The following is a 24296-nucleotide window of genomic DNA, read 5'->3' on the forward strand; positions in this document are numbered from 1 at the left end:
CAGTCATTTCATGAGGAAGGCTGAAATTCAGGGAAGTATCTTTTAAGGGAGTTAATTCAACACAGATTGCCAAAGTTAATTATGCTGGTGATGTGGACATATTTCAGTTACAAAAGCTGTAGCTAAATAAACACCCTCATATCGTGCAAACTGGAAAAGGATTCACAACCATAGCTCTGCCTCTGAAGTGGTGCCTCACACCCTACAGTCTATGAAGTCTATATTTAGAGATGTTATGCATACTGTACTTGTTTGGAAACTAGATGCAGATGGAGTCAGATGCACATTGAAATTCAGCATGAATACCCTTCTTTTCTGCACTAAAAAAAAAAATTGATTAACAGAAATTGGAGAGAAACAAGGAATATTAACTTAATTCACATCAGCACTCAGAATATCAGTGCAGAAACACACTCCTTAACCAGTACAAAGAGTTACAGGGTCTCTGAGAAATCTTGATTGCTTTTGATATTTCAGTTTTAGTTCTGGGAATTCCTCTTGCCTCACAAATCATAGCTCTTGTTTTCTGGGATTTTTTTTTACTTGTAAGAACATTGGGTTATCTACTCAATCTCAGCAGAGATATTAGATACATACAACAGGAAAGGAAAGAAAAGAACAAATGAGAGAGAGATGCATGAATAAACTAATTTACCAAATTTATGGTTCATCCATTAACACCCCCCAAAAAAGTAAAAAATACTATCTAATAGCTGTTACTGATCTTAATGAGTGGTTTGGTATTGAAAATTGTTATTTTAAGATTACAACTCCTTGTAATCTCTTCTTTGCTCTAACATATCTCTCCTTTGTTATTTTATTAATTGAGGTGATGATTGTGTTGGTATTCAGATATCTTTAATGCTTACGCTTGTCATAACTATGCTGTTCTGTTCTGAAAGGTGGCAGAAAAGACATCTTCCTTATGAAAACTGGTTAATTTACTGAGGAAACATTATTTGATAAAAGCTGATCCTGTAGTCTTAAAGTGCAGCACGATGCTGATGACTTTTACTTAACCAAATATGTAGAAAAAGCAGGATAGCGCTTTAGGACTTGTAATTATTATGAAATATTTATATATGCCAAAACTATCTTGCTTGTATTTTGCAACTCAAAATTCCTTTTTCTGGTCTTCATGTGCTCCTTAAGTTAACAATATATTGTACAGGTAGTGGATCCTTGTTATCAACAGACTGATATTTCAACTGTCAGTTGTGCACAGGCGATTGATGACCCATTCAAAACTGAGGCTGGCGAATGCCCCTTTGAGCAGACACAAGAAAGACATTAGAACACATTAACGCCTGCTTTAGCAGTGAATATACAAAAAAAATTGATAAGAGATACCTTGCCCTTGTCAGGTACTCAGCATAAAAATAAACCTAGACAAAGTACAAAAACAGGAACAAAACCCAAGAGTACTGAACAAGCTGTAGCCTGAATGCAGTAAGAATAGAGCAAAGTGCTCTTCAGCTTGCAGCCTACAAGGAGTCTTCACTACTCAATTCAATGGTACCTGCTGATGATGAAAGAACAAGGGAACCTTGGGAACAAAAAGCCCTGTGAATTAAACCTTATTTTTGTCTTGACTCTCCATAAAATGAAAGAAGAAAAAACATACAGGCTTCATCTCTGCCACAACTCAATCCATATCTGTGCAGAGATGCCTCTTTTTATGGGCCCACGTTTGAGGGCCTGCAGGTTTTTAGACCCCATTAACCTCGTGCTGTCACTAGTTTACTTTTGGGGAGATGCTGGATACTTGCCACTGGAAAGGCTTATCAAACTGAGATGTTTGATTCTCAGCTTTTGTTTTTGCTAGACAAGACCCTAAATATTTTAAACAAGATTGTGTTTCATGTTACTGATAATGGAATGACAAATCACCAAAGAACAGAGAGGAAAAATGAAAGAATATTTAAGTGACTTCAAAATACTTTTTGCCATACTTTTTGCAGCAGTATTTTAATATGATGACACCAGTAAGCCTGATAATATTAACAAGACTTTCAAGTTCTGTATGTATAACTTGAAAGCATAATTAAAATCTTGGCAGCTGTTTCTGCATATAAGTCTATTATTTGTACAAGCATGAGATCTTTCCAAGCAGTCCACATTGAGTGAGACAAATTCCTATTTGAGATACCCAGTAAGTGAGCTGCTAGAACCTGCTGATACAAAGTCCGATTTAAAGCTGAAATGGTGTGCTGTATAACTGAATCCTGTCATAGAAAGCAGGAGAAAAGTACAGTGTAATTTATATGAAGGTTTGTATAAAGATTGAATAGGAGAGAAAATACTAAGACTTTAAAATACAATTTTACCTATTGTGTGAAGGTTTTTTTAATGCCTTCCATATACGGGGTTTGTAGTTTTCACCAAAAAAACCCCAATAATCAGGTAAAATGTAAATAAATCACAGTGGTATCTTTAACCACTGTGTGGTTACTTGCCACCGGTAAAACATAGTGTAATGAAGTGTAAGGATTCTGCCCCATCAAAATGACTTTTTTACACCTAATCTATTCTTATTTTGCACTGGGGTACATATGTATGCAAACTGAAGGACAATAGTGAATTTTTAACTTCCTCAAAGAGATTGCAGCCTTCCAGTACCTGAAGGGAGCTTATAGGCAGGAGGGGATTCGACTTTTTAAAAGAGCAGATAATGGCAGGACAAGGGGGAATGGACTAAAGCTAAAGGAGGGAAGGTTTAGATTAGATATTAGGGGGAAGTTTTTTACAGAAAGAGTGGTGAGGTGCTGGAACAGGCTGCCCAGAGAGGTAGTGGATTCCCCATCCCTGGAGGTGTTCAAGGCCAGGTTGGATGGGGCCCTGGGCAGCCTTGTGTAGATCCAGGCCTGGAGGTTGGTGTCCCTGCCTGTGGCAGGGGGGTTGGAGCTCTATGATCCTTGGGGTCCCTTCCAACCCAGACCATTCTATGATTCTATGATTCTATGATTCTATGATTCTATTACTGTTTAAGACCTCTATTTAAAAATGGGTTATATGGAAATTGGAAAAGTAGTTAATGTATAAAAAGTAAAAATATTACTCCTTTAATTTACAAGGCTTTAGAAGGATAGTTCCACAATAACATGTGTCAGTTGAAAGGTAAAATAATTTTTAATACATTCTCTTTCCGTATTACACACATTGCTAGGCAATACAAGGGTCTGTGTAGCACATGGATATGGCAGTGAAATTTACAGATGTCACTCCAGAAGCAAAAACACTGGCAGCTTATTGCTTAGGGCAGGGTGGAGTGGAAAACTTACTCATCCAAAAGACATTACCCTTTCAAGCGTGGTTGCTCTTTATCTACCGAGTCACATTTGTTTTCATCCAGGTCACTCTCCATGTTGATGTATTCATCCTTCTGCAAAACAAATCGGTGCCAAGGCTGTTAAAGTGGTGCATGTTTGTTAAGTAAGGCGCAAAAAAAAAAAAAAAAAAAAAAAACCCCCAACCAAACGGATCCTGGCTGTCACATGGCTGAAGGAGTCTCAAGACTTTCCAGTATGCACTGAGTTTGGCTCAAGCTCTTCTGCCTGCCACCAAGGCTTTGATCAGTATCGGGCAAACACAGTGGTTAGACCATGACTGTGAACCAGAACCTCCTGTTGATGACCCCTGTTTTTCTAGTTTCTCTTTTTGTGGAAATTTAACTTAGTGAGTCAGCAGTGTGCTCAGATGGCCATGAAGGCCAATGGCATCCTGGCTTGTATCAAAAATGTGGTCTGTAGGTCTAGAGAGGTGATTGTGCCCTTGTACTCAGCATTGCTGAGGCTGCACCTTGAGTACTGTTTCCAGTTCTGGGCTCCTCACCATAAGAAGGACATTGAGGTCCTTGAGTGAGTCCAGAGAAGGGCAACAAGGCTGGTGAAGGGGCTGGAGGGCAAATCATGAGAAGCAGCTGAGGGAGCTGGGGATGTGTAGCCTGGAGAAGAGAGGGTTGATGGGAGACCTTATCAACAGCCTACAACTACCTGAAAGGAGGTTGTAGAGAGGTGGACGATGGTGACAGGAAACAGGACAAGGGGAAATGGCCCAAAGCTGCACCAGGGCAGGTTCAGATTAGAAGTTAGGGCAGAAACAGTTGGGACTTGATAATCTTAAAGGTCTTTTCCAACCTTGTAATTCTGTGATATGGTGGACATTTTATGTATGGAGAATCATTACATTTGAGGAGCGGGTTTAGTGTTTTAAATATTTAACTAAGCCAATAAATTTATTCCTAGGAAAAGCGGCTCAGAAAAGATAACAATCCTCTAAAAGAGAGATAGCGCCCACAGGCTTTGCAGCAGAAACTTTAAATTTGGCCATAAAGCGCATTTGCATCAGGAATGCGCCATTTCACTACCGGAATCCACATAAGCCTGGCTACATTAAAGCTTTGGAAAAACTGCAGTCTGACCTCCGCCATGTTTGAAGACAGTCCTTCAGACAGCTGGGAGCAGCACAGCACCCCCCCAACCCTGCTTGTCCCACACGTGGAGGTTGCTGTGCCCACCCTGCATTACTTCCCTCTGGCCCACCCTGGAGAGGCAGAAGGAAAGCAGCTGTCCCAAGGGTACGTACCTCCACACCATCGGCGGTGCCCATGGTGGCACTGGGAGACCAGGGAAGGTGACTGTTACGCTCAACGGCAGCAGCGTAACTGCCGCAGTATAACGGCACATGGGCCCTGAACCACCCTCTGGCCTCCTTGTTCCAGTGTTGCACCAGGGCAGCATGCTGCCTGCCCTTAGGTGTCCTGCGGGGACTATGGTGAAGGTAGACAGCTTTTTCCTGAGTTGGTGGTTCTGTCCTACCCTCCCAGGAGGAGCTGGCCTGCCTTGCGCAGCCATTTGGAGCGGTGACCTTTTCTTTTGGTGTTGCTATTATGTGTGCTAACTACGTTCCCCACACTGCTGCGTGAGGCAAGGCCCGCTGCACACCTTGCCCTGGCCCCTGCCTCCAGCCTGAATTTTCTGCACTGAAAGTCCTTCAAAACCCCTCCCATTAGTTCATAGTGAGAGACTTAAAGCATTTCAAAGGCAAAACTAGAACACAGCCAGTAATTAAAATAGTGTAGGAGTACGTACATAGAAGCTGCTATTCATTCCCCTAGGAGAAAGCAGATACTGCCACCTAAGTCACTGTTGGTTTTGGTAAGTGAGAGCATTCTTCTCAGCAGATTTAGGAGGTAGGCTTCTCACCTGAAGGACACTGAGTGCTCAGAGTATTGAAATATTTATTCCTGGGCTTAAATTTGGGATATATTGAAAGCCAGTACTTCTCACAAACTTCACAGCCTACATTACAAATCAGGGGAATCCAGCCTTCCATGTTGGAGAAACATGCTTTCACATTTGCATGTGGCTGTGCTCCTTGTGGCAGCATGCTCTCCTTCCTGGAAATAGCATGAAGCCCATGTAACGTACCTACTGCCTCCATACCCACCACCATCCCATCCCCAGTGTCCCTGCTTCATATGTTGCCCAGGGAAGATTGCTATCTCCTGCTTTCCCCCATGCCGCAGTATCCTCTCCGGGCCAGGAGCTCACCTGAATCACCTATAGGCTGGGCTCTAGCTCTGTAAATTTGTGAAATACACTGTTTACATTGAGAGTATGACCTGGTTTTAGTTGTATTTCAATATAAAAAGCATCAGTCCACATCTTTTCACATTGTTTACCATGTATTTAAATATGCACAAAACATTATGATATCACAACTTTATTGTAATGACTGCTTTCTATTAACATTATTAAGAAAATCTGAAATCAGAGATTACTTTGTGTCTACCTTAGTGCAGATACACAAGGAAAAAGAATAATGAATCCAAGCCCCTTTTCTTCTCTTTTCCTGACAAACATGATACCACATCTGGCACTTGGGGAGCGTTGTGCGTTGCTGAGGTTAACCCAAGGCTGTGTGAATTCTGACAGCAGGGGCACAGCAAAGTCCATACCCTGCAGAGCCTCAAAATGCACTCTTCTGTCTCAGTCAAAGTGTGCACGAGAAAGTGTGGGTGTAGGTACTCAACTACACTTGCAGTGTGACTTCACTATACTTGGACAAAGTAGTAGTTGAATGCTTTCAGGTGAACCTTTTCAGTGTTAATTTGGTTTCTTTGATTAAAAAAATGCTTTAATTCACTGCCACTACTTTTTGCAGCTTTCAACAGTTTCAATTAGTTCCAAAAGTCCTTTTATTCTGTTTGGTTTGATGTTTTCCTTTCTGTTGGCTTTTTTGAAGAGGAAGTTACAGGCACTGCCTACACCTTCCTATCCTAGGATCTCAGATCATGGTCTAGTTCCCAGGAGCGCATGGACAGTCCAAGTGATCCTTTCCATTAGTATAAATCTGGAATCACTTCAACTTTGAGAGCAGAAGCATTTACTTGCCTCTGTTCATATAAAAAAAATTATAAGAACATAGAAAAGAACATCCAAAGAATCGGGAAACCTCTATTTCTTATGTGCTATTTCAATTACTATCACCAAACTTTTTTTCTCTTCCCTGGAATGGCAAGTGTTGGAAGTCACCTCTGGAGATCACCTAGTACAACCTCCCTGCTAAAGCAGGATCACCTAGGGCAGGTTGCACAGGTTTGTGTCCAGGTGGGTTTTGAGTATCTCCAACCTCTCTGAGCAGCCTGTCCCAGTGCTCTGTTACCCTCAGAGTAAAGAAGTTTTTCCTCATGTTCAGATGGAACTTCCTGTGTTCCAGGTTTGTGCCCATTGCCCCTTGTCCTGTCACTGGGCACCACTGAAAAGAGTTTGACCCCATGCTCTTGACACTAGCCCTTTTAGGTGTTTATGAGTATTGAAGAGATCCCCTTCCAATCTCCTTCAGACCGAACAGGCCCAGCTATCTCAGCCTTTCCTCATAGGAGAGATGCTCCAGTCTGTGGGGTTTTTTTTAACCTGACTGTCAAGTCTTCATAGTGAGCTACTCAGTTAAAGTGGGCTTAAATAAATGTACAGTGAAAAGAAGTCAAACCAGATATGTTTTTTATTATGTCATTTGTGTTGCATTCTCCTTTCTCTGGTTAGTTGTACATCAGAGCTGTTGCTTCCAGTTTGTGTTTGTCTGAAATTTCCCCTATTTTGGATGTGTAGGTATTTAACAATATGTATGCCCCATCTGACTGAAGCATTGTATCACTAAACCAAACATTTTCTCCTTGGCTTTTTACAACTTCTCAGGAGAAAATGCTTCTATATCAACTCTGCATCCATAGTATTGCCTCAGATCACCATTTCTGATGCCTCTTTTGTATCTTGTATGAAGCCATTTTGACATTAGAAAACATTTTCTCTAATCCTACACATCCTGTCAGTTCACTGTGTTTTTCCTCAATGTATTTCTGAGAACAGAACTCACTTCCCCATTAGTTTATCAATTTTAAATAAAATATAGGGTGTTTTTGTTTTTTAAATAGCTGTCTTGGATGTATTATTATAACCAATTACTGACACTAAATTCAAGGTTTATGAATTTGCATGAGGTTACTAGAAAGGAAAACAAACCAACCCAAAACCAAACCAAAACCATACCCGATTAGTGAGTACAGCTGTCGTAGTTTGTGGATTCCTGATTGACTGTCTGCAAGGATTATAACATGTTGGATTTATAACATCCACACCTTCGCTTTCATTCTGGCTCATGACAAGACCAGAAATCGCATCAGTTCATATCAAAAGCTGAAAACCTCTCTCATGTGCGGTGAGAAGGGATTTATACTCTGATGTTTCCACTTCCAAAATGGGCCTTTGCCGGTTTAGTATCTTCGCTCCATCTAGTAATGCATATGCAGTAAGTGCATACATTTTAAAAATACGTATTTCTATTGCTCCTGGGATAAACCACACAGATTATCCTTAAAGAGAGCAATTAGCTTTAACAACATTAATTATTTGTGGTAAACCTTTTACCAGATGTCGTGGTTTTACCCCGGCTGAGAGCCGAGATCCATGCAGCTGCCTGCTCCTTAAAGGAAAAGAGGAGGGGGAAAAGAGGGTGGGTGTGTGTGGGTGTGTGTGAGAGGCAAGGGAGGGAAAAGGAAGGGGCAAATAACAACCCAAAACCAAGAAACCAAAAGCCCATGGGTTGGGATAAGGATAGTTTACTAAAATAGCAGAAAGATACAATATAACAATGTTAACAGGACTTTAGAGCAAAAAATCTATGAAGCTGTTGATACACAATGCAGTTTCTCACCGAACCCACAATTCGGGCCGTGCCACCCAGACCCGTCCTGGAACCTGACTGTCCCCCAAAAACTGCGTGTCCTGGAGCCACCTGCTCCTCCTCCCATCAGCCCCCCTTTATACTGAGCAGGACATAATTGGCATGGAATACTCTCTTTGGCCAGTTTGGGTCACCTGCCCTGCCTTCGCCTCTCCTTTCTCATTAATAGAGAAGTATGAAGAGCTGAGAAAGTCCTTGACTGCTTGACCACAACTAACAACATCAGGGTGTTATCAGCACTGCTTTTATTTTAACTCTCAAACACAGCATTCCATCCACTGCTACAAAAGAAGTTAACTCCATCCTGACCGAAACCAGGACACCAGAGTGTAGAATTGAAGACAGACATTACTAGCTCCACTACTACTTTTTTTTTTTCCTAAGTCCACAGCTGAGATTTTTGTTTCTTAATGTCCAGAAGGATATATTATTTCTTTTTAATGACCCTTGAAGGGATTGTTCTTATTCTGGTTTCATAAGAAAGCTGATTAAACAAAATGTCAGATAACTTATATCTGCATTTTATATATATGTTTTATATTTCAGTGTTTTCTTAAGGCAGTAGTTACAGTATGGTCATTTCACTGTGTTTCACTTCATGAAGTATCTCATTGTTTACACAATAAAAGAACAAGTAAATTAGTATCTACATTTAGCCTTCTAAGAAAACAAACATTTCCAAATGAACAATACAAAATTAGTTTAATCATAGTAAATTCATAAAAGCACTGCCACTAGACAGAAATTAAATTTTGCCTTTTAGTGGAAGCATGACCTTAGAAGCAACCAGAACACTTTTAAGCAACATTTTTTCCTTAAAGATACTCTGCCTCTATACTTCACAAAAAAATCCACTGTTTTGGGAGCAGTGTTTCTGGAATCTTGTGAGCCTGGAGGAGGAGGGGGGAATCAGAAAAAACTGTTGATTCACCTGCTGTGGCCCTGATAAACCAAATCAGTCCCCTCCCTTCTAAGAGAAGAGTACCTTTGCATTCCCTCAAGCATTAGGTATTTCTTTTTCAAAAAACACTACTGCTACTCATTTGCCTTCTAACAATGCTGCCTGAGCAGTTTGCCACAGCTGCCCCTGCAGTAAACAATGAAAGCTTCTACGGAGCTTCCCTCTCCATACAGTGGGGAAAAAACAAACCGAACCAAAAGTATCAAAAGAAGTGGTGCTTAACTGTAGCATTGAGATATTATATGTTAAAAATACTACAAGGTACAGCATAGTGAAATCAAAGTGGCACAGTTCTGTAACCGACACACATGCACCTGGGGACAGTGCCTTTGAAGACTTATGTGCTTATTGTTGAGCAAGAAAAAGTAGAATGCTTAGGGCTTTAGCCAGAGAACATGTGAAAATCAGTGAGCATACAAGTTGCTATCTCTCTACTTCCAAACCACAGAAGTAGAGAATAATTTGCATCAGAAGCAACTTCTAGAAATCACTTTGTCCAACCCACTGCTCGACTGCAATAATTACATAAGAGTATCATTTATAGAGTAATTAAAATATATGAATGTATGAGTAATGTCACAAAAAAACGGTAAGAGCTTCACATGATTGCTGGAACTCTAAATAGCCTGTGCTGCAGAGTGATAGATTTGTGTTATTTTCTGCAAGCACAAAAAGCACTCCTTTCAAGTGCTCATACCACATTTCTGGCATATTCAGTAGAAACTTGTTAATTACTATTGATAGCAAATGTACTTCAGTGAGGGATGACCTCTGTTGACTAAAACAGTCTTTGAATGAGTGCCATGAAACTAATTTGCATATATTTCACAACTGATTCTTCAAATACATGCCCTCCATCCTCCCCTTTATACATTTTTCATTTAATGAAAACACATTATTTAACCCTACCCATTGAAGAAAAAGAATTATTTTTCTTTTCTCATAAGAATAGCAATATTCAAATGATAAACAAAACTGATTTATTTCTTTTTCTTGTTAGCATAGTCTTTCTAAGTTTGCTGAAGGTGCCCCTTACCAAAATGTCTATCTGTCTGTGCTCATCACCTACTGCTGCAGATTGCTAACTAAGCACTCAGCACGGGCCAAAAAGCTTATATTTGCTTATTATCCTCTTCCATGTCCTTGGAAATGTCTGCAGAACAGAGAATCATAGAATCTTTAAGGTTAAAAAAGACCTCTAAGATCAAGTCCAACCATCAACCCAACACCACCATGTATACTAAACCATGTCCCAAAGTGCTATGTCTAGATATTTTTTGAACACCTCTCTGGGCAGCATGTTCCAATGCTTGAATACCTTTCCAGTGAATATTTTTTTTCCCTAATATCCAATCTAAACCTCCCCTGATGCAGCTAGAGACCTTTTCCTCTTATCCTATTCCTAATTACTCGGGAGAAGAGACCAACCTTATTGCAACCCCCTCTTAGGTAGTTCTAGAGAGCGAGGAGGTGTCTCCCCTCAGCCACCTCTATCACAGATTAAACAACCCCAGTTCTTCAGCTGCTCCTCCTAAGACTTATGCTCCAGACCCTTCTTCACCAGCTTGCTTGTTCTTCTCTGGGCACACTCCAGTGCCTCAACGTCCTTCTTGTCGAGAGAGGCACAAATCTGAACTCAACACTAGAGGTGAGGCCTCACTAGTGCAGAGCACAGTGTGACAATCACTTCACTGGCCCTACTGGCCACACCATTACTGATAAAAGCCAGGATCAGGATGCTGTTGGCCTCCTTGGCCACCTGGGCACACTATTGACTCATATTCAGTCAGGTGTCAACCAACAACCCCAGGTTCTTCTCTGCCCAGCAGCTTTCCAGCCACTCTTCCCCAAGTCTGTAGCTTTTCTTGGGATTGTGACCCAAGTGCAGGACCTGACACTTGGCCTTGTTAAACCTCATAGAGTTGACCTCAGCCCATCGTTCCAGCCTGTCCAGAACAGAACATTGCATAGCCTTAGGGACAATAGCCAGGAGAACCTGTTGAAAGCACAGGCCAAGCCACTTCTGAACCTGTTGATTTTGTGGTGTCATAAGGTAGCAGGAAGTTAAAACCAAATTAGGGAAGATTGAACAGGAAAATTCTCTTCCCTATAGCCACACTCGAAGGTTTACAGAATTGAACTATCTACTTTGAATATTGGCAATATTAAAAGTGTTGCTCAGTTGCACTTCTGCTTTCACGCGTTGCTGTTTTTTTAAAAAAAACAATTAGAATTTCCTGCTTGTAAAATATTTGTTTAAACAGCAAGGGCGTGAACCCCTACTCCCAAGTCTCCTGCTTGCAAGTGATCTTGCAAGGTTTGTTTACATCCCTCTAGATAAACAGTTAATTTGCCAAGTCGTTCCCTGTACTTCCTCCCCGCCTTTTGAAGGATTGATTTTGAAAAGAGCTCCCAATTTACTGTTGTGCTTTTAACAGCAGCACCCACTCTACAGTAGAGGGTTTTTCCACCCCTGCCAGCTAGTGATGAAAACAGCATGGCTACCTGAGCATCCAGGCAGCTGCTTAAACTGTTTATGGCTTAAGGGTGGGTCATTACATTAGTGTTGGAGATTAGAATCAGGGTACTTAAGGAGCTCAGGTGGAGCATCAGTGGAAAACAGATGCTTCAAAAGCAATTGTTTAAAGATACCATGTCGTATTTCAGATTGCATTCAGGCAGCTGAATTGAAGCCATCTAATTTACAGTTCAAAACTTTACTAGTCTTTTAACATTCAGTGTACTTGAAGACCGGTAATCTAAATTTTCCATGCACTGCCTTTTGTTAGCCAATGTCATGATTCTAAAGGACTTGAAATGCATGTAAAATATTGAGGAAAACTTTTTTGATCAATAGTAGTAGCGTTCACAAATTCCTGCCAAATTATACAATATACTGTACGGGGCAAGAGGGACAAATGTTCATCATCCATGTGTTAAACTATAGCAGATGAGTTGTAGAAACAGCAGATACTGACAGATTTATATTTAGATGGCCAAATATTCAAGAGGTGTTTTGAAATGGGTTGTAAATTATGCTCACCCACCTCTGAGTACATAGTGTTTTCTTTAAAATCTTCAATTGTCAGTCTCGAGTGGGACAGCTGGATAGCATGCTGAATTGAGTATGAACAAGGTGAAATGACTGGCACAAGCTGGCCGTAGAAAAGGAAACGGGAAATCAGTTTGCTCTCAGACCAAGTAAGATGTATGAGAGGCTGAAAGCAAAATCCAGAAAGGGGGGGAAGATCTATGTATTCCTGAGGAGATAACAAGGTGCACACGACCTCTGCTGATGGCAAACAGGAGCACTAAGAGGTTGACAAGGACAAAAATCCTATAAATGGTTTTCGCGAGGAATAATTACTTAGCCTGAGAAGAGATCAAAAGCATGACTAACTCTCATTATTTCCTGTAAGAGAAGGCATAGTATATCACACATTGGTTTTAATTTATTTTTTAAAACAAACAGGACTTTTGAAAACAAGTAAATTTGTTAAAGAACTGCATCATTTGCCACCTGTGTCTGATGGAATTAGTGCAATGCCTTCATAATTCCCGAAGGCAGTCACAACCTATTTTGAAAAGAGTCCATGCCCATGAAATATAAATTCTTAATAGTGCATATAGTCCGAGTTAGCCAACCAGACAAGAATATCTAGGAAGTTCTGGAGAATGGCGGTAAAAATAGAAAGAAATAACATTTCTTAGGATATGTTATAACCTTGTTGGAATTAAAAGTAGCAGGCTAGTGAGCAATTAATATTTGTTAGACATTATCTTCCCTTTGCATTGCATTTACTTTATGTTTAACTCTGAGTTCCTTTTAAGAGTCAGGGAGTTTTTCTATCCCACCTACCACTCCCTTTTATGAGCCAGCTCCTATCGTTCCTTGCAGAGTAGCTGTGACTTGCTGTTTAATGTCATCGTTAGCAGAAATTTGAATCATCAGAACTGATTAGGTAAAACATTTGCCTGTTAAAGGAGGGCTGAACACAAGCTAGGTAAATCAATCTGGTTTAGGGTTAATGTTAGTGTTGCAGGGCTTCTGAGCAGGAAATTCTGTGAGCAACTGTAGTGCCTTCAGCAAGAAGTTAAGGGAACCACATAGAGCACAAGAGTCGCGGTAGTATTTCTACACATTCTCTGTGGCATTAGTGTAGACATAGGTACAGAACGCATTACATTGTCTGCATGCCAATCTTCTGAACAGAAACGAGTAATTGATTACCTGCAGGTTTTGAAGCTATGCCCGTGAACAGTTCAACTGGAATCTGCATAGCGTCTAAAAGAAGTAGGTAATATTTTGGAGGATCTGCGTTTTTTAAAAAGTAGTTGATAGTGTTAATAGAACTTTATGCTCCGTGGATGCATGCCCTCTGAAAGTTCACATTGGTTAACTGATTTCTGAGGGTCTACTACTACTACAGTACAATTGAAAAAATGCTATGCTTCTGCAATGCAGTAGAATAATATCCTACCACAGTATAGAAGGATGTGTGTGTTTAAATATCAATAGCCAATATGAAATTGAGTCATCCCCCTCCGATGATTTGCACATCTAGTCAAAAGGCAGATTATATTACAAACTCCAAAACAGAAGGCATAATGCCTCTCATTCTTGATATCATAAAGCTCTAATACGATCCTTCATCCATCACTTGTTAGCCTTGAGCTGGTTTGTATGACATTGAGAGCTGTTTTCTTAACTAAATTACTTTATAAACCAAACTAACTAAAGCAACTTTACTTTGTCCTAGTCTTATTTTTTCCTATCCTTTTGTGTGTTAATCATTAAATGGCTCAGGTACATCTGAAGGTACCCGTGGAGTGCAATCCCACACCGATACTGAAAATAATTAATCCCTTTTCAGAACACTTTTATATTTCATGATTTAAAGAGGACACTCATTGCTTAATACCAGAAGACACTATTTTGGAGGAAGGAAACTGTTCAGTCTTTGTACAAGAAAAGCTCAAATAAAAATTAAATTGGGGGAAAATGATATTTTCTTCTCAGTGCCTACTACTGTGAAGTGATTTATTTTTCTACACGGAGAAGTTTACCTATTTCCTTCTGTTTCTTAATTTGTCTAGGGAGTGACTTATATGTTGAGTCAGGCATAGCTTAAATGTAAGTATAAACACCTTCAGGTGTTCCAGGAAAGTAAAGTAATCAGAAAATCTGACTCGGGCCGCAGGTTTCACTGTCGGACAGTCTCCATGGTTTGGCCTCTTTGAATTATTTATATCAGCAAAGATCTGCAGGCTGCTGCAAGCCTCTGCAATGGAGAGGAAAGAAATCCGGCACAGTGAGCTGGTTGGCAGAGGACTGACCCGAGTGTCTGTCCTGCGCCTCACAGAGACTGCTGGGGAAAGAGGTGATTTATCAGCTTAGGTCGTTCACCAGTGTTTGGCACCGGGCTCCTGCAGCTAGGACTTCTTTCATGGCTTTGGAGGCGCAGTCTCTGCAAGCTGACTGCATTATCTTTAAGATACAGGTCTTCTGTGAAAATGCAGCCAGGATGGAGCCCTCTCTTATCTCATTCACTTGAACTGAGGGAGACCCGAGACCGAAATGTTTCTGTATCTTTTCTGAAGCACAGGCGCACTGAAGTCTCTCTGATTACCCAGGAGAATGCCCTAACAACTGGGCTGTCGTGTTTCAAGAGTTATCTATCTCCTCATGAAGCTATCCCACTTGGCATTAGTCGTTAACTATTGACTGGAGTAGGGACCCGACACTCACTCCTTACATTCTACAAAAATTCTTTGACTGGCTGATTGTCAAACTCTTGCTGGTCTGTCTGTACAGCCCAGTGAATATACAGTGGTTGGATGTCACTCACAGGTGTTACACAATATTCCGCGTGCTACAAAGACCTTTCTGTGTTATTTGAACGCTGTCAGCTGATATTCACACCCATGTTACCCTTCCTGCTACTGAGCTCAGTGGCACTGTAAGGATCAGGGGGTGCAGGGGAGACCAGAGGGTACTTTGGTAACACGGCAGTCTTCAGAGACACGGTCTCTCCCCGACCTGTTGTACTTTCAGTAACAAGCAGAGTGACCCAGCCTGGCTGTGGGTTCACTTATTTCTCTTTGTCCCCACTCTTAACCCCTATGAAAGTTCAGGTATGCTGGGCACTGAGAAACAATAACTAATTGGTTAACAGTTGGGGATTTTTGGTGCTTCTGCAATTCTGTAAATCTGCTATTTTTGTAATTAAATGATTGTTAACATTACTTTATACACATAAAGCACAAAACCTTCTGGCTTGGCTCCTTACCCCCTCTCCGTGCTGTTCTTGGGAGCAGAACAAGACAATTGCGCTTATTTATGTGTGGAAGATATGCCTCACTGTGATTATCATTACTGATGTACATTGCTTTGAGATACGTGTCTGCTGCACGATGATGACCTCGGGGAAAAGCAGTAACTGACATGGCAGATGGGAGAGCTGGACGAGCCAGTTGTGAGGTCACCAGCCTATGAAATAGGCTCTTTTCACAGACACTAGTATACCAGGCAGCAGATGAAGGCAATGACCAGAGCATACCCCTCAATGTGTTGATCGTGCTCCAGCTTTTTATACAAGAGCCTAAGGGTACGTTGGCAGTTATCAGTGCACATTACGTGGGGAGTTGTAAAATATCGCAGGCTAGGAGCAGAAACTGCTTTTTCTTTCATCAGGAAGTGAACAAAACATTGTTCATTGTTTTTCAGTCCTTCCTCTCCCCCCCAAAGCAAAGGAAACCGTGCTTACCTGGAAGGCCAAATTGTTCACTCCCAGCCGGTCTTGAGTGGTGTCCTTCAGCTCCATGTGCCTAACATGGGCAGGAAGAGTTTTGGGTGAGTGTTAAAAACTACTCGCTGCACAGAGCCAAGAGCAGCCAGCACAGGGCCAGTGAGTATCACTCGAAGTCTAGCTAGCTAGAGGCACTCGCAGGTTGTTCTTTCTCACTCATAGCTCCACCTCCTCGCTCCCCTGGCACAGCCCCGTTTGGCCAGCCTAGGAAATTGCATTCAATACTGATTGAGACATGAAGGGAGGATTCCTGCGGGGCTCAAGAAGCTGAGGTAGCTCTAGGGGATCCCAAAGGCAAATGTGTGTACTCACGTGTTTTAAGGCTTTCATCACTTGCCCGGGGAAGAATCTCCCCCGCCCAGATCTTTGCGAGGTCAACATAGTTTTTGTCTTTTTTACGGCTATTCTGATGTCACCGTTTCTGTGATATTATCATGGTTCTGTTTTCATAGGGGACTTCATCTCACAAGAGAAAACAAGGGGAGATGGGTAACTCCCAAATCTCCAGCAAATATCAGTTGTTCATTTTCTGGTGGCATGCCAAATCTTTACAGGTGTCTGTCCTCAGATTACCCACCTGTAAACTGAAGACTTTTCTAATGCTTTTCAGGCTTGCAATCTGCAGTACAGCAAAACTATATATACTCTTAGAACCATCAGTTGGGTCTCTTATGCCTGTTTTTGATTGCCTACGGACTTTGTCTTTATAGCTTGCTCTCTGGAAGTTTCCTGAAAACTGTAGCACTATTACAGACACTAATGTTGGAAAGGATTTAATGAATACAATTTTTGTCTTTAAGGACAACAAAAATGAGGGGGTGTTCCTTTTCTTTCAAATACAGTGATATTTATGTGTTCATTGGATGCCTAAAATTGTAACTTTCTACACAGGGATTGAAAATGTCACAAGTTTTCCTCATCTTGTGATAAAGCTAAAATGAATATACTGTTTTAACAGTAAAGACAGAACGGACTACCATGATTAAATATGTTCTTGGAAATAAAGAACAGTTACATGAAAAGTAAGATGATGTATCTTTCTGAGGACTCTTCCAACTCTGCTTTAATTATAAATCATACAGTTGCGATATATGCTCTCTGTATCTTACAGCTATTGCTCAAAGAGGAGGACGAGATGGGGGTTTTGGGGTTTGTTGGGGTTTTTTTCAGTAAGGAGTACTTGAATTTTAATGCTACACAGTTTTTCAGTGTTCAAAATCTTTTTTTTTGATGCAGCAGGTTTAAAAGCATGCCTATTGCTATTTGTATTTGCCCCATGAGTAGAGCAATTTCCGTGACTAATTGCTTCTCCCAGCACAGTACTACGTAGCAAAAATAGCTACAAATATCTTTAAAAAGTTTGATACAATTGCCTGCTGATAACTGCATACCTTAGCTGTGTCTTACTTCTTTTCTTCTTTCTCTCCTCGTGCCAGTTTTGGACATTCTTTTGATGTCCAAGGACAGAGGAAACAAGCCAGTAAATCTTTTTCAGATCCAGACCATACAGTCCTAAGATCTGTAGTCTGCTGTTGCATGGTGGGAAGAAATGTCTACCCTGCAAGTATGCCAAAACACAAATATTTTCTGCTATTGTTCCTCATCTTCTGACAACTCATTAGATTATTTTTAAAAAGTTCATGTATAACAAAAACAACGAATTAGGGAGGAAAGACTTCTCAGATGAAATTAAAGTCCCTTTTGTTGTGCTATTGTGTTTTAACCTTGTGACAAATACCCGTGTAAGGATAAACCTCAGGAATCCTAGAGCTGTTGATGCTCAGACATTAGCAGCAACTTCAAGAGAGTTCAAAGGGAGCAGATTTTGGGAAAGGGAAGCAGAGAAAAAGGATTTTCGGCGATACCTTACTCATGAGACACAGGCTAAGTAAAAGAAAATACTACTACATAGATGCTTCCACGTGAATCCAGAATGACGATAAACAAACAAGTAAAAACGAAATTTAAATGGCATACACTTAAATGTAATAGGAAGGATACTTTCAAATACTTTTAGGGAAATTAAATAAGGTAGAAAACTTATTTAGGTTCAATGATTATGTTTCAGAAAGGATTTGATCATCTGCAGGTGAGAACCTCTCTATGAATGTATGCTCGGGGAAATGAAATTAGGCTTACAAGGCTGTCTTTTAATGTATTATTAATCTGAAATATTTTCGCCAACAGATGGCATTTGGGTATAATTCTCTTAAGCAAACTGAGGAAAAATATATATATTCTATCTGTCATTTGGACTATTTCTTCTAAATTTTTATGCATTGAAACATAACTGGCATCGATCTGTAAAAGTCATCACAAGCAAGGAAGCTGAAATGTTACCACACCGTGTTTTCTTTGGGCACTGGATTTGGAGTTTACATTTTTGGTTGGTTTTGGTTTGGGTTTTGTTTGTTGTTGGGTTTTGTTTATTTCTGTCTTAATTCTGCTCTCCAAATTATGTCTTTTGTATGCTGGAAATCTTACCAACACCACTTCTGGTCATTGTTTAGACACCACCTAAAGGCAATTGATTTTGATAGGAAAATTCTGTAAATATGCTTCCTGCTGTTTAGCTTTGGGTACACGTGCAGACTCGTTAGTTGGTTTCTGCGTTGTAATGATTGTTGGCTTTCTGGTCCGCGGAAGAGCCAGTTGCCAAAATGAAGACCTCAGAGTGAGAAAGTGGATTCAAGGTAACGCATGCATGTTACACTTTCTGTGAAGGCAGGTGTGGCAAAACCCATGCAAATTAGTTTATAATATAGTGATATAAGGAGGAAATTCAAGTTCTTGTAGTTACAGTTGTGATGTGTATGTCATTTGGAATGGCTGTGTATACAAGGCTGTGCCCGGGTGCATACCCGCAGTGCTTAGTCACAGAAACGCCCTAGATTGTGTCTGTACAGATGAGAGTGGATTAATTAGTGACAAAGTACTTGTCTGAATTCCTAGCTGTCTTTGTGTCAAAGCAACTGCCTAACTGGTGCTGGATCTCTCGATGTGTTGGTTCCCTTGAGGGGCTGAGACCAGTGGATGGGCATCACAGCACGTCGAGATGTGTTAACTCACAGCCTGGGTGGAGAAATTGACTAATCCTGGGGGCTCCCCTGAGCAGCAGCTACTGCGGGGAAAGGAGCTGACCAAATTGTGCATAGATAAAATAATCTGAATAGTCAGTAGAAACTGTTTCTGCATATGTAGGAGTCGTTAAGGTAAGGTGCTTCGGTTTTTGTCGTTTGTTTCGAGGGCGCTTTTTTTTTTTTCCACAGCTAAGATAATAATAATTCATATGGTTTTTATTATTATAAATTATAAATATAATTTGTATTTTTATAAGATAATAGGTTTTGCAGATACTTAAAAATAGCCCATAGCAGTGCATCGTGTATTTGCTGGAGTAGCTGTCCTGCTAACAAGACTAAAAGGGCCACTTATAGCCCTGGAGATCCTTACCAGGTCTGTAAGAATTCACCTCAACTACAGTTTGGGGACTCTTACCAAAGTGAAGATGCCATTGCAACAACTGCAGTGGGGAGTCCTGTACCTTCTGCATAGTGACTGACAGCCCTGTTTGAGAGATTCAGTACCACACCTGCCTACTTAATCAAAATATCATAATGAATTACTTTAGTAACTAGCACTCCATGTGTGAATGCCTGTACAGCTCAAAGAGTCTTTCTTCTGAAACAAAATCTTCTGCTATAAAGCAATGGCAGTTTTCATAGAATTGTAGAATGGTCTGTGTTTGAAGGCATCCCATGGACAATAGAATTCCACGCCCCTGCCACAGGCAGGGCCACCAACCTCCAGGCCTGGATCTACACAAGGTTGCCCAGGGCCCCATCCAACCTGGGCTTGGACCAGCTCCAGGGATGGAGCATCCACCACCTCTCTGGACAGCCCATTCTAGCACCTAACTACTATATCTGTAAAGAACTTCCCCCTAATATCTAATATAAACTTTCTCGTCCTGAGCTTCAATCTATTCCCCCTTGTCCCGCAATTATCTACCCTTTCGAAAAGTTGATTCCCCTCCTGTTTGTATGCTCCCTTCAGGTACTGGAAGGCTGCAATGAGGTCCCCCTGCAGCCTTTTCTTCAGGCTGAACAAACCCAGCTCCCTCAGCCTTTCTTCACAGGGCAGGTGCTCCAGCTCTCTAACCGTCTTCATGGCCCTCCTCTGAACCCTCTCCAGCAGTTCCATTATATTTACTTGTTTAAAAGGATGGTGAGAATCTGAGAAGTTTTGAATCTTTCAGTGTTTGTTATACAAGTGTTTGTTCCTGTTACCACCTAAACAATGATACTTACTTGCTTCTTGAAGTGCTTTCTACATAAGTAAATACAGGTATCCTGCTCTGAACTCTGCAGTGTCAGCTTGAGTATGGTACCTATCTTTAAATTCTAATAGCACAAATACATGCTTTTCTGATGTTATTGGGAAAATGTATTGAGCATTTTTAAATGTGTTTATGCTTCAAAGAGGGTTGGGGCTATGTATGAAGTAGTTCTTAATGTGTTTCACCTGGTTCTCATATTTGCTGTGTATACCTGTTTGCAGTAGGCTCCAGAAAAGTGTAATTGGGTTGCAGTAAAGGGCAAATCCAGTATATTGGCCCAGAAAGTGTGTATCTCTGGCTGTTCTGGTGATACTGTGTATCTTTCCCAGGCTGAGTTTGAAGGGTACTTCAGCAGTATTTATCTTCAAGAGAAATAAGTCTTTTTTACTTGGAAGACTAATTCCTGCTTTACTGTTTGAAGTGTGTGCTTTTCTGAACTCCCTGAACACGGCTCCACTCTTAAGTCCATAGGATATGCAAACACCCAGAGATGCCAGAAGTATTTTTCAAGTTGCTTAGACTTGTCCTAGCTTAAACCTAGCAAGTAAAGGTTCTTTTTTCCTGCACTTGCAGTCATTCTCTAGGATAAGCATACATCGGATTAACTGGAGGACCAGTTCTCTGCTAGCCCTGGCCTGAGCACACTCATTTTTCTGCTCTAGTCTCTGTTTAAAAACGTCTATACTAATATGTATCACTTTGAGCTTGATCAACAGCTTTTGAATACTAATTGCTTTCTTATGATAAAGTATTTCAGAAGGACCAAAATGAGGGCAGCCATAGATCAGAATTCTGAACAACCGGACCAAGAGTTCTGAAAATATTTAGATGTCTGTCTACAGCAAAAAGCTACATGCATAAAGCAACACTTACCCTTCTGAGAGATTATTGCTTCCTTGACTCACTTAACTGCACTTCTGGAGTTTGGAACTGCAGGAGGGTGTTCATAATCAGGAGCTTAAAACAGCCATTGGGAATCCTCACTTACTGGGGAATGAAGAGAACATCACAAAAAGGTCTGTGCTTTAAACTCCTTACATTTAGTGGTAAATGACTCATTGATCTTATTGGGATCAAACATTTAGAGACAGTGTGTATACACTGTTCTCAGTGTAGTTCCTAGTGGAGGCATTATGCAGCCAACAAAGCTTCACTGCTGTAAAAAGCACAACCAGCATTGCTTATGGTACTTACAGACCTCTGCTGACTGCAGTCCCTCACAATGAGGTTAAATATTTTTACACATAACTCTGAATTTACCTGCAGTCAGAATTACCTGAATTGGAAAATCAGCAGCACTGGTGAGACATTTGATCTTCACATCTCTCTAAGACTGTCTTAACTGTCAACATAAAGTCCTGTCTTTCATTTTATCCACCTACTGGTCCACCTATTTATGCTTACTGTCAGTTCAGCTGTCATATTTTCAAAATAACAGTGCTAAGGATTGTGCCTCAATTTACTGCTCTGACATTCTTCTAGCCTCAAATCCTGCTTACAAACATAAATGTGGTAGGAAGAAGAGGACTGTGGTATATGAAGCCACATGTACTTTTCATCTTGTATATTAGAGCTAGAAGTACTTTTCATCTGGTACAAAACCTATCCAGGAATGTGAACTGTGTCTCCGTGCTTAGAAGCTAAGAAAAAATTTGGATTTAATCAGGCTAAAGGACTATACTAATACAAGCTCTTTTGGGGCAAATTTCTTACCCATCAGCTTTGTTCTTTTCCCACCTTCCCCCCCTCCCCCCCCAATTTAATCTGAGGGGATGGAAAATACACTACTCAGACCTTCATTAAACATTCCTAATTTAATTACATATCTTCAAGTTTGATGGGACAGATGACTTTGAACCAGGGCAAGCACTTACCGTGGTTTAGAATAAATATTCCATAGGTCTACGCAAGAAAAAACCTTTAAAACTGACCCCAGTATGGAAGATAAATTCTTGAAGACAAATGAGGTTGAATATAACCTATTAACTTGAAGTGACTGGGCTAAATCTCTCCCCCATGCTGGTTCCCTCGGTGTACTGGAGATGATATAGTGTCTCTCTGTTTGATGCAATGGGATCACCCAGTGTGATTCTATTAAAGGACATCCCTCGAGTGCAGAATCCAACTTAAAAGAAATAGGAACATCAAAACCTTTTGAAAGAAAGAAAAACCCCTCCCTTTTGGATATTGGATAATCAATTTGTTGAAATACTTAAAGATGATTAAGCACTCTTTGATATTTTCCATAACAGTGTATTTTACATTTATTGACCAGATGCAGAAATTGAAGTAAAATATACTTCAGAAAATAACTCCGTGGGTTGTGAAATACTACACCAGCAAAGGGCAACATGTGCATTCAGTTTGAACTCCAGGGCATTTTCTTAAACTGCTGCTGCCTGGGGAGGCAGAGGCACCGTTTAAATTGCTCCTTTGAATTTTTAATGAATATTTAGACGTTCAGGCCTTCGCCACAGCTGAGGAGATGAAGAGGTCAACAGTGGCTAAACACTACTCTTAAACTGTTGTTAACGCAGATAAAGCTGTGGTCATTCTGAGAGCGTTTCAGGGCGGGTTTGGCCTAAAGCACTGTTTGGGAGAGCTCCGGGTTGCCCCAGCATCACAGACAGCAGGGTTGCCCAGACCAGTTTTCCCAGATCAAATGAGCCCTGTGATGGAGCTTTGAGATGTTTGTGCCTTGCATCATAGGAACAGGACTATTTCAACCATTCCCTGCAATAGGTTTTATTTCTCTGGGAAACAGTTAAACTCCTCTTGCCATGATGCCAAGCCTGGAATTATGCCTAAAATTAAAAAAAAAAAAAAAAAAAAAGTGTGTTCCAAGCTCAGTGGTGGTCCAAGACCCTCTCCTCACTTTGGATTTCAGGATATACATCTTTAAGGTGCACAACACACAAAACTACATCTTGTCTGTCAAGGCAAAGGATTTAGGAAGAGGTAAGGCTATTTAGACAACTGGTACCATTGTCACCTGAAGGAATCCTCCTTTGACCAACAGATCCCCTGTTCACACAACTAATCTGTCAGTGGGAAGTTCATGTTTGCAGCCTCTTTTCTGCAGATCTTCCTTTGCTATGCGTCAGAAAGTTCAAAGCTCCTGCTTTGCATATGTATTTTAACGTTTCTGTATAGTGTGGTGTACAGAAACTAATGGTTCAGTAGTATCCTTTCAGCTAGATACTTGCTGACGTAGTGACCTTTTTGAACTTCTTAAATATACTGCTGTACAAAGCAACCTAATCATAAAACTGACAGAACATAACCTGAAGACAATTTTTCTTTAAGGCTCTGTCAGACAAAACTATCCTCTACCTTGCTTCACCATATTACAGGTGTATTTTTTCTCCCAGCTTTTTCAACAACAGAGCTCCCTCTAGCTGATTTATGCCGCCTAGATCCAAGGATTGATGACACACAGTGTTATCTCAGAAGAATTATCTGATCTCTGTTGATGTATTTTACACTGAACATTATCTTACAAAGCTCCTAGATAGAGAAGTCTCTCATTCATTTCAGTCTTCTCATCCCCATACTCATATAGTTCTTTTCTTTTTAACATATTTCATTGCAGATTGCAATTTCTCTGCATGTCTTTAAATTCCACGTTTTGGTCTGTATAGGTCAATAGGATCCTTGAAGTGTACTGGGGAACAAATAAAACCTCTTGAAGAATTATAGAGTCAGGAGAGTACCATAAAGAAAGTCAAAATCAAATCCTTTTAGGTTCCATTTCCAAACCTGAACCTTGTACCCAAACACACCACGGTGGGGTAGGACAGGAGAGTATTCAGTATATACGAGGAGTAACACCTTACTTAAAATAAACGGAGGTGGGGGAGGAACGGAGTTATTTACCATTGGATTAAAAAGCAAAGAATTAGTTCCAAAGCAGGCAGAAACTGTGACCATGCAGCTGAGCAAG

General features: G+C 40.7%; 1 protein-coding gene across 1 annotated transcript in view; it reads right to left on the reverse strand.

The window, feature by feature from the left end:
- The window catches only part of SLC28A3 (solute carrier family 28 member 3), a gene marked incomplete at its 3' end in the record, with an annotated part of 39812 nt that extends 23764 nt beyond the window's left edge, over positions 1-16048 (reverse strand). Inside the window, exons 1-2 of the mRNA XM_084278613.1 lie at positions 15973-16048; positions 3300-3382 (exon numbers count right to left, since the gene is read on the reverse strand). Coding sequence (XP_084134739.1) covers positions 3300-3382; positions 15973-16029 — 140 coding nt within the window. The 5' untranslated portion in view covers positions 16030-16048. The remainder of the gene's footprint in view (positions 1-3299; positions 3383-15972) is intronic.
- Between the last annotated feature and the right edge of the window lie 8248 nt (positions 16049-24296).

Source organism: Gallinula chloropus (assembly GCF_964237585.1).
Source record: "Gallinula chloropus genome assembly, chromosome: Z".
NCBI lineage: Eukaryota > Metazoa > Chordata > Aves > Gruiformes > Rallidae > Gallinula > Gallinula chloropus.